General features: G+C 35.7%; 2 protein-coding genes across 6 annotated transcripts in view; one reads left to right on the plus strand and one right to left on the minus strand.

Annotated features, from left to right (window-relative positions):
- The first annotated feature begins 612 nt into the window (after positions 1-612).
- Positions 613-16365, plus strand: part of LOC128994124 (uncharacterized) — a 63057-nt gene continuing 47304 nt past the window's right edge. For all 4 annotated transcript variants that reach the window (XM_054418412.1, XM_054418410.1, XM_054418411.1 and 1 more), the window contains exon 1: positions 613-890. The gene's annotated coding sequence lies outside the window, so the exon portion shown is untranslated. The remainder of the gene's footprint in view (positions 891-16365) is intronic.
- LOC128994125 (pickpocket protein 28-like) lies at positions 4174-16232 on the minus strand. 2 transcript variants are annotated; one of them, XM_054418415.1, is made up of 10 exons: positions 15996-16232; positions 14434-14637; positions 13228-13366; positions 11717-11865; positions 9728-9929; positions 8919-9189; positions 8337-8396; positions 6032-6224; positions 5036-5127; positions 4174-4421 (listed from the first exon to the last, which is right to left on the minus strand). In XM_054418415.1, exons 1-10 carry the CDS (start codon positions 16214-16216, stop codon positions 4246-4248), a joined length of 1707 nt encoding a protein of 568 aa, XP_054274390.1. In that variant the 5' UTR covers positions 16217-16232; the 3' UTR covers positions 4174-4245. The 2 variants fall into 2 exon arrangements, with proteins under 2 accessions (XP_054274390.1, XP_054274391.1); XM_054418416.1 differs by lacking the exon at positions 5036-5127 and having other exon boundaries at positions 4363-4421.

Below are 16365 nucleotides of genomic sequence, written 5' to 3' on the forward strand. Positions count from 1 at the left end.
TATAGATTTTTCGATAAACCACTGTTATTTTTTTTTTAGTACACCTAGAGAATGGACCAGAGAGAATGTATTTTATAGTAAGTTTTTCTAGTAGACCTTGGGATTTGGAATTCGTCTTATAACGTTCCTCCATGCCTCAAAATGACTAATATTTATTAATACATTCATGAACTATATTAATAAAGAATATTCATATTATGAATATTCTTCTGAAAAGAATATTCATATTCATATTATGAATATTCTTTATTGTATATTTTCATTTTTACAATATATGTATCTCAATGGACAATGGTTGAGCCATAGATTAAACATTTACGGTCCAGCCAAGCCGTGTTTAGTGTTTAGAATCCACTGTATGATGGCATGCTATTGGCATGCTATTGGCTATGGCTGGATCACTGAGCTATAATCTGGCTGGGACTGGACTATTAGATGTCGGTTGTGTCGGTTCGAGACTTCGAGTTTCGTTTCTACTGTTTCTAGTTCTGGTTTCTTCATCTTCTGGTCTTCGCCGGTTGGAATTTTGCTTATCGGAATCGGAACATTCGGAACCGTCTTTGGTCTTCTGCTTCTCACTCTTCTCTTGACTGTTCGACTGTTGTTGACTCTAGGTAATGGACTTGGATTTTGGATTTTTTGTTGTTTATTGTTGATGTTGATGTGTAGTCCTCCTTAGTACGACCTCCGAAGTTATATTATACAAGTTTCTACGTGTGTTTATATCATAAACATTACTGGTGTCTCTATCGCCTGCCGCCTTGTTTTCGTTTTGTTTATGTGGAAGTGGAAACCTTTTACTATTAGTTCTTAGTTGCGGTTAATAGAATTGACTTGGCTCGTTGGCTGGGGCTGGCAATAAACTAGAGTCCTAACTCCAAATAATTTGGGTGAGTTCATTAATATAGTAGGCCTACCTGTGTGTAACGTAGAATGTTTTTAACGATTTTACCTGCATTTTAGGCTAATGTAATAAGTTATAGTTCTAGCAAGTTAGGTACATAGGCCTACCCTGGATACTAATTTAACTTTAGTGCTCTGTGTTAGGCTTTCTCCTAACAAAGGTTAGGTGTACCAGCAATAGCCTCACATCAGCCTAAATAATGAAAATTTGCTCTAGCGGGGGTGACACAAACAGCCGAATGAAAATATTGATTATTCGATTGTTTCATTCGATACATATAACTTATCGTTTCGCTAGTTAGGTTAACCTTACCTAACTAACCAAACGATATAGGCCTATCGAGTAATCGATATATTGATTGATATTTCCATTCGGTTGTTTGTGCCAACAGATACGGAAGTCTACCCAGCTAGCATAGGCCGTGCTTTCAGGTACGGGCGGTTCTGCTGAGAACTAGGGATGAGCATCGATATTCAATGTTTTCGAAACATCAAATTTTTTCTATAGATGTTCAATGTTTTTAGCGAATTTTCCATATAGGGAATATTTAGCGAATTTCCCATAGGCTATAGGGAATAAGCTATAACCGTAGTACTCATGGTAAGACCTGGACCCAGGACCGAACAAAAAAGAAAAATTAACCCTCCCTGTTGCAGCAAATCTAAGTACTCGTTAAACTAATTCCTTTTAAATAGGGAACTAGTGTACCTGTTGCTCGAATTCGAGCAATTGTGAAGCATTACAGGCAACTCAAAGATTATGGAAATACTCACGATCTACACAACAGTTAGTTATAATCAAAATCTTTTGTAAATATCTTATCTTTTTTCAAAAAGTTGATCTTGTTTTTTAGTGTTTTTAGTGTAAAAAAACATTATTTCTATTTCTTTTACTTGGTTGTGTTCTATGACTTTTTCTATGTTTCCATTGTTTGCAAATCGGTTATTTAAATTATTGCTCAAGAAATGTAGCACAGTGTTAATTCAGTTTTATTTTTAGCCTATATCAAATTGTCCAAGATTTCTCGCTCTTTTCCATTGTAATAATTACACCAACCCAAGTTTCGTCTACAGATGCAATATATGCCAAAGAATATCACCTACGTAAATCTCCAAGAAGTTGTAAAAAAGGCAGAAACCAACCCATACAATAGATATAAGTTAACTCCATAAGAAATAATTTTAAAAGTTACTGTGATATTAGGATTTTCCACTGATTTGGTAATAGAACATTATATTGCAAAACATGACACGATGCAGAAGAAAATCAATTTTAAAATCAGAAAAACCCATTGCAAATACTGTACTTCTTTTTGAAAAATTCAATAAATCGCAATTTAAATATTAACAGCTGTTGCATTAAAAAGTAGTGTAGAATTATGCATATGGTCGTAATGTAAACAAATCTGAAGAGGCAACTTTAAAGGCTTCTGGGGCAGAGCCCCAAGGGAATTTACCTCTTTCCTCTTTTGATGGCTCATCTACAGACCAAGACCTTTCTTTAGAGACAGACCCATACCAAGTTTCTACGCCCAGCCGTTCTCTCAAATTAGCTCTGACAAAACCCCCGTTTTCCTCCATAAGAATAACATGGGATGGGAATTAAAAGGCCACGGGGGCAGAGCCCCAAGGAAATTCAACATGTTTCTCTTTTGATGGCTCATCTACAGACCAAGACCTCTCTTTAGACACCTCTACCGAGTTTCTACGCCCAGCCGTTCTCTCAAAATAGCTGTGACAAAGAAAAACAGTTTCAAATTAATATAGATAGCCTAAAATGTGATATTTTTAAGGAGACATTTTAGTGTAAATCCAATCAGGCTAATGGGAATTCCCTTAGTCTGCAGGTTTGCTGCGGCGGGGGTATTTTTATATTGATGGTACTTAGGTTGTCCATGTTTTCTTCAAACATCGATGTTTTTGTCCAAGTAAGTTATTGAGATTTCGACGCTTTACATTACTGGAGAGTACACAAAGCAGACGAAATACAGAAAAATAGTTACCGGTACCGTACATCCAAAAATATTGATTTTATCATCAATGGTGAACAATGATGGTTGACCTATCGATGCTCATCCCACTTGTGGCAATGCTCATCCCTACTGAGAAGAATAGGCTAAGTTAAGTTAAAAGTTTAAGTTAGGCTTAACTTAAAATACCAGTTAATATTTACATTCTATAGGCCTAGGCCTAATAAAATAGACTAACTTAAACCTACCTAAGTTAATATCAATTAAAATATTTCAGTCTATGTAACTTAACTTAGTTTGGGCTATTAATATGGACTCTATTCAAGTAAAGTAACTTAATACTAGAAGAACTTAGGTCGCTTTCCACTCTTTTACAGCAGGCTACAGCATATAATCTTAGGTTACGTTAGCTTTGATCAGTTTAGTTTATGACAATGAAAACAAAATTATAATTTTTAACCATAAATTTAAAAACGCACGGCCTATAAAAAATACAAAAAATAATCAGATTGATATCTAAGGCCTGGTTCACACGAGCGACTTTCCTAGCCGACTAGGCTTTGACTAGGTAAGCCGGACTGGGTAGCGGACCACAGGATCACACCGGTTCACACAAGCGACATGTACACGGACTAGATGAAAATATCGATAACAAACCACTCGGATCCATCACTGGTGCACAATGAGAACAAAGGGAAGAATGCGAGCTGCAGCGCGACTACCCGATCGTTCGTGTGAACGCTCCCATAAGGCTACCTATGTGTACCTACTGCTACGCCGCTAGACTGGGTGACTGGGAAGCGGGGCCCGATTATGTTTTGGGACACCAAGCTCGAATGCTAGTCGTCGCCCTACGCTCGTGTGAACGGCTCCGTTTGATCCTGTTGTCCGCTACCCAGTCGGGCTTACCTAGTCACAGCCTAGTCTGCTAGGAAAGTCGGTGAGGCATACGCAAAGTTAATGATGCTTAAGCTGATATTAAAGTCTGCTACGACCAAGTTACCTAACACAAGGGTGATGGGAGGGGGGTATGGCTCAAGTGTTAATGGTGTGTTACATGGCTGGGGGGGGGGGGGTTAAAATGATGTAAAAGTGTTACGAAATATGTGTATCGCCCCTACCTACTTTGGGGAAACATGATATGACATTTACATGTCCTCAAAGTATCATGAGTCAATCTTCTTTAGGCTGATTTAAGGTTGGGTTTTAATGAAGTAGGGTAGGCTAGTAGTACATTTAACAGTGTTTATTTTTATAATAACACTTTTTATCACCCTTTTTAAAGATTTTTTTCAAACATTTGATAGGGTACTCTTTATTTTTGTAGCACCTAAGTTAACTTCTGTCTTCTTGGAATTCTTTCATCATTGTGTTACTGTGTAAAAGGGAAAGGAGTTTTGGATTTTGATTTAATAGGTGTAATCGGTGATGTTTTCTCTAGGCGTCGATGAACAGAGCACCATAGACGCAAAGTCAGGAAGTAAATTCCCTCCACAGCACTTAGGAAACTGAAACCCATGAACAGTCCTAGTAAGCCACCCGTGTTAGCTGCAACAAAAAGTTTAAGGCCTAATTAAACACTCGCTAAACATTTTAAACTCAATTGTTTGCATTTAAGTGCATAATTATCCATTCTAAATCCGAGCTGTATAGGACACACACCACAAATAAGGCTGTGCCAATTAATCTAGAAAAATTATAGCATCTAGCAAAAAATATCATTACATTATACCCTAACGATTACCCTAGTTAAAAATATTATTGTTTGCATTATTCACATTTTCAAATTTTTACCATTGATCATATTTTTTAGACTGATAACCTCAAAAAATTGTTTTAAAGGAATTGTGAATTGTTTTGCTCTGAGTCCTGTTGACTAAAGTTAAAAAATTACCATTCAGCCTTTGTACAATTATTAAAAAGCATTTTGTAAACAAGAAAATTGAAACTGTAATCAGTTCATTGAACTGATATAGGGTAAGTTAGGTACCCTTACTGCTAGCTGATTTAATCATCCAATTTTTCATCAAATTGGAAAGGGTGGAATGGGCAATATAGCTATTTATTTTCCATGGCCCGCTTTTAATATGATTTTTCCCTATATTTTGTTTGTAATATTTAATTTAGTTAGGCTAGGTTTGAAGACAATTACTCTAACTTACCTAGCAGTTCGGTAAATCCAAATAACTCTCCTCTGATATTAGCTGTGTATTGTGTGTCAGTGTAAAATACATGTAGAACAGCCATATTTTTACTGAAAATAATACTTTTGTAAGTAAAATAATAAGTCTGTAGTTTTGTTAAGAAAGTTAGGAAGAGATAAAAATCATATTTTTACACATAAATCGTAATGATTTTCTACTAAACTTCTAAGAGGTTGAAATCATTAGAATCACTATAAATACTAGGCCTAACTTACCTACCAAAACAATACTACCAACCAAAAGACATATTACACAACAAATACCATACTACAGGGTAACTGACTTCTTTGAAGATGATCTGGAGTGGGACAGTTTAGCTTTATGTACTGTCTGCTGCCTGCTTGCCATGTAAATGTACAGTTTTAATTTATGTGTGCCGGTAGTTTTTTGTATTCTGTGTTACTTTTCGTAATTAATCATACACAGTCTATTTATTCCTTCTACCAGAGGGTCAACGACAAAGGAAAAAACAAATACATTAGGATAAATAACATTTATACCTACGTTAATTACAAAATTATTTGTAGGTAATGCTTCAAAAATTGTTTTGAAATATAAATCACAGAAAACGATTCATACATGACGGTTAGCGCAATTTTTGTCACATTGTTTTTGACAAGACTAATCATCACATAAGTTAGGGTTGGTAACTACTGGAATAGTATGTTCCATTATCTGAACTAGCTCACTCGGCAGTATCAGAAGCTCGAGGCAGACTAGTTTACAGACAGCTCTCGCACAAATTTTAACCATTCGCTCTTTCAATTTAATTAAATGCTTCACATTAGATAGGTTCTTAGTCTATTGGCTTGACGATAGACCGTAGGTCCGGTTTTTCTGTAGGTCACATCCACAAACTCCTTGAAACAAGTTTATTGCAGAATATCATGAGAATTTTAATTACTAAAAAAACAAAAGACGAGTAAAGTTGTGAACTAGCCTCACATTGCTTACCTGAAATAGCTGGTGTTTTTTTTACCCAAGTAGTTTTGTGGAATGTCTGCTCGAGCTGAGAGAACGGACGAGGTTTGCTGCATTTTGTATGACAGAGCGTTACATCCCGGTTTACAACCGCATGATTTTGTTTTGGTTGTGTTCAACGATGAGGATACATTCCCATCATCCACTAATCTGAGCTCCATGGCCTCTGCACATGCAATTATTACCATACTGAAATCGGTGAAAAAATACGGAAGAAAAATACAAAGTTTATGTGAGTCAAAGAGTACACCTTACCTTGTTCTAACTTCAAAATTTCAGTAAAAGGTCAACAAATATCAAAAATTATATTTATTATATTCAGAAAATAACACTTTTAAGTTAATCAGTTAAGTTACCCAAAATAAAAGCTGGACATTTTGGCCAAAACATAAACAATTATTTTTATCGTATTACACTAGGCTATAGAATCTACGGTAAACTTACATAGGCCTATTCAAATTCCATGTCCTTTTTCAGCTTAAATATTTTTATTATTTTTACCAACATTTAGGCTATAATTTTGAAGACTCAAAATGTTCACCCTGACTTGCAGTTTACAACCTAGTTGTGCTGTGAGCTACAATAAACTGGTCTATTCAACTGGGCACCACCATTATTATTACGGTACTACTAAAATGAGTGTAAACCTCAGGGCTACTTTGAGACTTACCCCCAGTTAGATGGTCGAAATCTTGACAATTTCCCTTTAGTTGTTTACTAGGCTAAATAAAAATAGGTAGGATACATAAAACATAAATTATACTAGAGAACCCGTGCGGCTCAATGAGCCGCATAGTATGAAACATAACGCCGAAAACGTTATGAAAACGTTATGCTTAAATTAGAATAATTCTAGTTAGGCCTACATCTTAGGGTTGTTTAAACACTTGTTAGAAACTATTTTTAAATATCTCTATTTGCGTCGTCAAGGTTCACCTGCATTATTTCTGCCCTCAGTTTTAACTGATAGCTTCTAATGAATGCTAAACTATCTGCTTCAATTCGAGCTTACATGTTGCAACAAAGTTATTCCAACATTGAGAATTGAAGAAAACTGTTGCCTAGACATCCCCCTAATCAAACGAATTTTCTCCGTAGAGAATCCTAAAAATTAGGGTGATATCAACCATTTAATGTGCTCCATTTTTTCCCCACAAACTCTGGGTTATCAACTGGAAAGCCATAATCTGCTTTGAATAGGCTAAAGCAGCAACACCATTGATAGTTTGTTAACGTAGTTTAACGTGTTGTGTGTTAGTCACAGTATATGCCCCGCATCAGAACGTCCTCACGTTGTTCAGTGGGGTTTCTCTTAATACCTGTCCCAAAGTTTTGAAAGTATGGATTCATTTGTCGAAATAGGTTGGATAACTTTATTAGCTATAAGATTTGGATAGCAATTTTCATTTTCTCTTTTTGAACAGCGTATATTATTTGCCTCTCTTCTACTACTCGATCGTTGAATACATAAACACTAATTCCTTCACTTATGTCTAATATTGCCACTAAAATTCAGTCAAAAGACTTTTTGTACGTTTGGTATAATCTTACTACTTGAACTTGTCAACTCAAAAATTTCTTGCATACATTAATTTGATATGACATTAGGCAAGTTTATTTTACAACCGTCACAACACTATGTGCTTCGTATATTTTTTCACTTCCAAAGTAAGTTGCATAGCAGAACTGGCAAATATTATTCATCTCACCAAGTGCATGTGTATATGGATGTGTATCTGTTAGACCAGGCCTCTCTTTCTCTACTCTCATCATACGCATAAGATACCTTATTATTAATAATTGTCTCCTCCTCCCGTTTTCAATATTTCTTCTTTCAACTTGAGGCATTTTCCGTTCTTCCAACAAAACTGATTAACTGTTTAACTTGGACTTTTTAATTTAATAATTTAACCTACTGAATATTAAAACATTAAATATTTACTCCCAAAGAGCTAATGCGTTTCTTTTTATAAACAGCTGTTTTTTGTTTTTAAATTTGTTCAATGTATTTCTTATGGGGAAACCCCGACCTTTGAGAGGGTCTCACGCCCTTAAGAGTAGAAATTTTAAAGTTCTAAAACCTTATTGCAAAACTTCATATTGAGACGAATCTTTTGACACCTTAAACGTTGAAATTGGTCCACAAATAAGGGAGGAGTTGCGTTAACAAAACACGGCTTCACGTATTATATATATAGATAGATTTTTTTTTTAACTGAGCTTTTTTTCTTACCATATTGAGCAGTATGTCATCTCATTATATTTTACATTTACTTACTGAGAGCTTTTTTTGCACATTCTTCGTCTTTCCTCCCACAAATCCTTGTAGTGTCATTTTCTGGAAATCAATTAAAACATGAATTGTAAAACAGAGAATTACTATATAGTCAATGATTACATCCTAATCTGCTTTGAAAAATAAACACAGTGGGACATCGATATCTCTGAAGGGGTAAGACTAAAATTCTATCGAGTTTTTTTAGAAGGCCTAAGCCAGGTTTAAATGATCAAATTTGAGTTATTGAGGCTGGACAGGAGCGATTGAGTACCGATAGTGAAGATTAATTAAATATTACAGATCACAAAACATAAAAATTTGACTTATCTAGGTTAAACATTTAAATCCTTGGACTTATAAAAGGTATTTTTAACATTTTGTTTCACGGGGATTTCAGGAGGATTATGAAAATTTTGAGAAAGGTTTGAGTTATTGTGATCCTACTGTACTCATATTTTCTCCTTATTTTATTTTTTTGACTTTTCGATTAAGTCGATTATGTATGAATCAATAAATAAACACTGCAGTTATCATACTGTACTTAAATACTACTTGTTAAGAATTCTATAACTATACACATACTTGGCATATAATACAGCACACAGCTGCAAGCGTCTAAGGTGAACTGTGCCTCACACTCGAGGGCACAGTTGCGCTGAGTGTAAGTTCGGTAGAAGGTTAAATTTTTCTCACTGCCAAATACACAGTTCCGTTTCTTAGCAGGAATCGTGTGGAATAGTTGTGTAGTAGTCATCATAACAGGATCAACGATCATTCTTGCCTCCAAACCAGGAGATAGTAGCGAGGCAAATGCATTCATCTTCGGTGTTTCCACAGAATTGTGAAGTACAATCTAAATTGGAAAATAAAAAAAAATATATTTTTTCTTAATATGAATAGCCTAGTCAGTTAACTCAGAAGTCTTATCATCATTCTCGTTTCAGATAAAGATGTAGTACAATGTGTATTATGAGTATATCTTGTATGACATAAAAATACAAATCCAGTAGTTTGTATTACCTAGAACTTTTTGATATTGACATCCAACTAGCCTATATTTGAATTTAACCTTATGGTTACTGTGTCTTAGTCTTTACTAAATCATCTTTTGCTTTAAAACCTGGTTCTTAAACTGTTTATATATTCAATGTATTTATTTTGATATAATTTTAAATTTAAAAAACATACTAAGCTTTTTTGAGCCAATTCAAACACAACTGCACCATTTTTAAAGATAAAAAATATCAATTATTACTGTATTGCGGTAAACAAAGAAACGGTTTCAGCAAACTGTCACATGCTATCTTCCATTAGCTTCTCAACAACCCTTATAGTGGAACGAGAAAAGTATGTCTATTCTGGTTATAGAATGACCTTATCTATATGCTGACCTTAAATCCAATGCTGACCTCCGAAGAGCAGTAATATTCGTCGAGGTCAGCGTTAAGTACAATAGACAAACCGAGGTGGTTCCCGGCTCCCCATGCTCTCCATGGGAGCCAATCCACCGGGGCGTTCGGGGGAAATCCCTTCTCTGGGGTCCAGTCTATTGACTCAAACGGGAACGTAACGTTGAGGTCTGACAAGTCACGGCTGTAGCAACAAAAGTAAGTGAATAAATTTAAATGACCTTTCACATCTATCTGGTACATTACACGCGTCTTTGAAATCACCAATTTTATAGCTCTTTTTCAAATATTTAAATCTTAACTATTGCAAGACAAATAATCTATTTTGGATTAGTAATGTGACAAATTGAGTAAGTTACTTTACTCATTAAAATGCCGTAAACGTGTTATTGAGTCAACTTGATGCTCATACGGTAATACTCAAGTACGGATTCGGCCAGTTCATGAGTTTTTCGCTAGGTAATTCTCCGCACTGCAGACCTAAATCGAATATTCGTTGTATAAATACTTGAAAAAAAAACTTTTAGGATAGTACTTGTCAATAGCACTGAACGCTTAGCTCTAGAACTTGAGTCAAAATAATAAATCAAGTTCCAAGTCTGTAGTTTTATTGTACTTTATTAGGTTTCAACTTGTTCAAATAGGTTCTTTTGATCTTATCTTCTAAATAACATAACAATGTGATTATTTAAAACTCTTCTCTATAGCCTACTATGAAGTGTTTTGTAATTCTTTTTTAAACACGTGTTAGTTGGATTGGAAGTGTATTTCAGTCATTTTTGATTGGCTAATTTTGTTCTTAATTTTATATTTGGGAGACCTTTATTGCAATAAATATGGGGATTGTACACTCATTTTGATATCATACCTCAAGACGGGGAAATCAGACTTTTATAGGCAATCAGGGCCGTCGCGTGGTTTTTTGGCGCCCGGGGCGGGATGTTGCCAGGCGCCCCCCCCCCCCCCCCCCAAACACACAATGAGTGATGATGTCGCTATCTTTGTTTTAATGCCCAAAAACAGACACCTAAAGTTATTGAATACATGAGTCAGGAGTCAGGGATTAATAAATTATTAGGGATACATTTCTTAAATTTTTTTATGAAAATCTGTTTTAATTGATGATAACCAAATCACAATTAATGTAAGAAAATATTAAAATGTATAAAAAGTACTATCCTTTATATTATTAATTATAACAGAGCAAATTGAAATTAATGCAATGGTATGCAAAACCTCAAACCAAACCTACTCTGAATAGAATTTTTATACAGAATAAAAGAAAGCCACCTTAAAACATTTAGATATGAGATCCTAAACATTAAATGTAAATAACTCTTAAAATCACTCATTAAACTAAGCTGACAGCTGAGCTGAGACTGCCGTAGGAGAAAGGAGTGATTGGGGTAGGGGTGGTTCCCAAGGTCGACCGTCAGCCGGTCGGGCGAAATAAAAATAGAATACGGCAGCTACAGAGCAAAACAGAGCAACACCGTGACATTGCAATATTGATTAATATTAAGATAATTAAGTTGGGACAAAGCTTTCAACTCCACAGTGGAGTTGATTATTAGGCTATTATTACTAAATTTATTTCTATACTATATTGATATTTAATTTGGGAAAACATTGCAAATTGTAAAGTGATTGGTATCAATTAATATGTATTTGTTCAATAAAGGCATACAACGTAATATTCAACATTCAATTACACACAAGAATAATAGAACTAGTATTCGTGGTTATACCTAACTTTCCAAAATACATTATGTACATCTAACTTTTTTTAATTTAGTTGCATTACTTTTGCCGCGGCGCCCCCCTGACCGCGGCGCCCAGGGCGGTCGCCCTGGTCGCCCTACCCACGCGACGGCCCTGTAGGCAATTGTAGGAAATTCAAACTCAGGTACTTTCAATGATTCAAATAAATATTTGCGAAATAAATTAGTTAAACAATAGTTGATTGCTTACGGGTTTTGGAACACATAATCTCGTTTAACTCGGTTGAAGGTGCAGCAAATTCCTTCGTCAGTCAGGGTTGGGTTGAAGAGGTCTTCACACTTAAATGTCTCACTGTGCCATAGACAAAGCACCAACATCTCGTGGCACGGCTGCGATACCTTGAAAACATTACAATAAAAGTTGTGTCCTTGGATTTTTAACGGTTTAATCTATATTCAAGCATCACTAGACATCATCACAATTGGCCGTTGAATAGTAAAGATTATTTATTTAAAGCCTTAGACTAGGCATAGGTTATTTTGTGTAAAGATTAAATTCTAATAACAAAAACCCCGTATCGCCAATAAAGAAACCATTTTTTTCACTTTTTTTACAATCCTGGAAACAAGAAACAGTCATTTCTGATAACATGCTTATAAAAGATATGAGTTAAATTTTGTTGGAGTCGTTTTTTTTTACTTTTAGTGGCAGTTCAGAATATTTTCTAAATAGACAAGCAGAATAAATATTGACTGTCAAAAGAAGGTTCTGTGATAAACCGCTAGAGCGTGCTCGGTGTTCGATTCGCTGCCATCGTCAGCTCCTCGCCGTATGCTACCAGCAGACGCTGCAGCGATATGCTCCATAACTACTTGGCACTCCTAGTGGTGGACGCCAGAACACCTGCTAACCGCAGCCCTGCTGTCGGTCTATATTTAACTTTTTTTTTCTATGATAGCAGATATACAGGGTGTTGAAAATGTCTGGAACCAACATTATATCTGGTAAGTGGTTAAAGAAAAACAACTGATATTTTGTGTACGGATATACTATGGTTTTACCTATCTTTTGGTGCCTTATGCAATTTTTTACCACTTATAGGGAACGTCCTGTGGAGGATGCAGTAAAAAGTTTTAATGGAAGCCTATGGTAAATGATACATCATTTTAAAGGCCATTTTTTTTCTGAGTAAGGAGCCACAAGTTTCATCTCAAAAGGACCACCCTAGCAAAAATGGCGACTGTTTGAAATTTAAAAACATTGCTATTTAAATGGTCCGTATTTGTTTCCTTTAAATGCTATTACAAGCCAGTTACGAAGTACAGTAGTTTATCACGTGGTGAACTGAAAAATGACTGAAAAAAAATTTAACTAAATTGTTTGTGTTGCTTTACTAAACTTATTTTTAACAGAAATACCAATTAAGCTTTCAATTATTTTCAAAAACTTCAAACAGTCGCCATTTTTGCTAGGGTGGTCCTTTTGAGATGAAACTTGCGGCTCCTTACTCAGAAAAAAATGGCCTTGAAAATGATGTATCATTTACCATAGGTTTCCTTTAAAGCTTTTTACTGCATCCTCCACAGGACGTTCCCTATAAGTGGTAAAAAATTGCATAAGGCACCAAAAGATAGGTAAAACCATAGTATATCCGTGCACAAAATATCAGTTCTTTTTCTTTAACCACTCACCAGATATAATGTTGGTTCCAGACATTTTCAACACCCTGTATAAATAGCAGATGTAAAATTAACTCTTACATTGACCATGAATGATCTCAAGTCTTTCCAGCTGATCTCTGACTCGTCAACATTGAAGTCGTAACCTTCTTGGTTTTTCCCACAGAAGTCATTCAGCATTTTCCTGTCTTTGGATCCCTCTACCCCTGCATATTGTGCTCTGAAAGCCATAAAAAATAATTTAATAAATCTGTCATAGCAGCACAGTAGTTGAAATTAAAAGTTTGATCGTTTAAATTATTGATTGAAAAAAGTTATAATTTCTTTTTAAAAATGAACCTTTTACAATTTTTTGCAACAATTAGTTGTTAATAGTTAGTAGTAAGAGTACCATTGACTATTGGATACTCAAAGGTAGGCATTATAGGCTATAATCACCTTTAATGACAAAAAATATTCAAGTTATACAAGATTTCAATGTAATACAGGGAGAAAGCCTGTATTACCATTTTGGTGTAGTCTTTGCGTAGACCCTGTACATTTCCCTGTACAAATTCGTTGGTTCCTATATTAAGTGTCAAATGAACTGTGAAAATATTTAATCTTTTGACCTTTTTGAGGGGAGCAAGCGAAGCTCTTATACTACACTCCTGCTTTTGATTTCCACATACTCCTTCCGAACGGCTGAAGCGATCCGCTTGAAATAGAGCACAGGCATAGTAACCAGCTATGGGAAATTATAAATATGAAATGGTACAAATTGGACTACTGGGCTTTTCCCTACATGAATGATATCTTTCATAAATTTAACATGGACCTTATTGGCTGATTGGTCTCGATGTCAGATTTAGCATTGAATTTGAATACTGAAAGACATCTCATTTATGTAAACTCTAGCCCTTTGTGACCATCAATTTTGCGGTAGGATTTCCCAAAAATATTGGATTAATATGCTTGCTACGCTGACAACCGTATTGTACACCTAGTAGCCTATATTTAGGTCGAGTATTATGTCACATTGGTTTCATCAACGTTTTACTATCCAAATTTAAAACACAAAATTCTTCATAAATATTTTAAATTGCACTTTTCTGTATGTAGTTCAGTTTTTTATTTAATGCCTAGTTTGGATTCTATTAATTTCTTTAAAGTTCCTAATAGAAGGTTGTTCCCTGCCTCCATTTGAAATAAGTCCAAAATTTTATTAAAATGATTTCATTCCATATGATTATTGTCCAAGAATGTTCTTTTAATGTCAAATACTAGTTGCGATTGTTAACTGCCCACCTTCTCTGTATGTCCAATGCCACGCTTTTCTTGGCGTTGTTCATATTGCAGATGGTGATGGCCGGGAAGGGTATTGCAGACAGAGGGGTGGGCTCTGGAGACAGACTCAGTATGACAGGGCTGTGGGTCCACTTGTAGTACACATTGGAGATGAAGTTGGTGGCGAATATACAGGCTAGGGCGAAGGAAACTATCCAAAACAGCCTGCAGACATCATTTAGCTTTGTATTACTCTCAACTAATTACTTACAGAAATATCTGGAGGACTAACTTAATATTCTGTTTTGTTTTTGCTATCTTTCATTCGGTACTGATACACAATCTTTTGCGTTTAAAAACTTTAAAAAATTAGCATTATGACGCAAACTTTCTCTCCCATCAACTTATCAATAACCTTTATCATGGGTAAGCGGTGGGAGTAACTATTCAATATTTTACATTTATATCAATTTACTTATATTATAATAATAGTTTATATCAAACTGGCCAATTCTCAAACACAAACCTGTTTGAACAAATTTTCTCAATTACATGCACAAAACAGCATTTTCTTAACATTCCTGGCATACACAAAATTTAGGCGGTTTTACAGAGAAAATCTATTCCTTCCACGTCTTGATCCAACCAGTGAGTTTCTTAAGACAGAGGTCCACCTGTAATTAGGTAATGCATGGTGTGTGCTTTTTTTAACTGCTTTTTGATTTTATTTTCTCCAAATGTGCATGGTTTTAATCTGATTTATTTAACTTTTTATTTTGTATGCTATTTGACTTAAACTAAGCATGGTTTGATTTTATTGTTAACCAATCTCTGATGATGGTTTATTTTTATTTACTGAATTATGTATTGACATAGCCTATTATGTAATGTTTAATGGCCAAATAAACAATTTGAATTTGAATTTGAACCATTAAAACATCAAACTCAAAGCTCAACAGCTGAGATTTGTCAAAACGCCAATCAGCTGAAACATACATTAAGCAGGAAAAAACTTCCCCTCAAACTGCCTAAATATTTTGAGCTTTTTATAACTAAATCTACAGCTCTACTGGATCAATTTTGTTAATTAATAATTGGGCGTTGGAAAGCTTCATTTGTGTAGATTTGAAAAACTATGAAATTTTGATTTTATTGTAAATTAATGATTTATTTTATCAGGCATGCTACTTTTCTAGAGACCGTAGTATTTAACCAAAACTGGTCTGCTATAGTCCATAGCAGACCAGTTTTGGTTAAGTACTACGGTTAAATAAATTTTCAAACACCGAATGGAAAGCTTCACTCATTAGCATAAAAGTGGAAGCCTACTTCGTATATAAAGCTGGTTTTAAACCTAGCAAAGTTGACCCGTCAAGAGATGCACCAAGTGGCAACAGCGCTTGGCCGTTTTCAATCAACGCCATCTGTGAACTAACCGGGTGTACTAGCATACAGTAAGCATTTCTGCAAGGTCGGCAGTCTCTAACAATCGTGGGGCTTCTGTTCGTTATTTTCACTCATACAGCACAACTACATGTATTAATTTATTTATATTATAAATTACTATAGTATTCACAACCCACCGCTCCGCCCGGGATATATTCGGGTCGGCGACGTAGCGGAGGCCGTGTAGCGACGAGTGTTGTGTGAAGTCGGCGACCGCGTGTCGCAGACAGTGACAGGAACATCCGCACGACGGCGGGTCTGTCGTGGAGTCGGCAGATCGTCGTCGTAGTTCCGGGTCTGGCCACGCGTCCGGTACCCGCCCATCCATACGTCGCGCCCGCCGTACTACCACTGACATGTCGCGACGTGTCCCGACCGCCGCCACCCCACTACTAGCACCCGGACACGACACACACGTCGCTGCAACGGAAATGGCATTGGCACGTGCAATGCTGCGACTTATTGTCACATTATTGTTGGGGAATTACGTTTTGAACTGTTATTTTT

Source organism: Macrosteles quadrilineatus, unplaced genomic scaffold (assembly GCF_028750875.1).
Source record: "Macrosteles quadrilineatus isolate MER2022 unplaced genomic scaffold, UCM_ALF_1.0 Scaffold_5__1_contigs__length_97177068, whole genome shotgun sequence".
NCBI lineage: Eukaryota > Metazoa > Arthropoda > Insecta > Hemiptera > Cicadellidae > Macrosteles > Macrosteles quadrilineatus.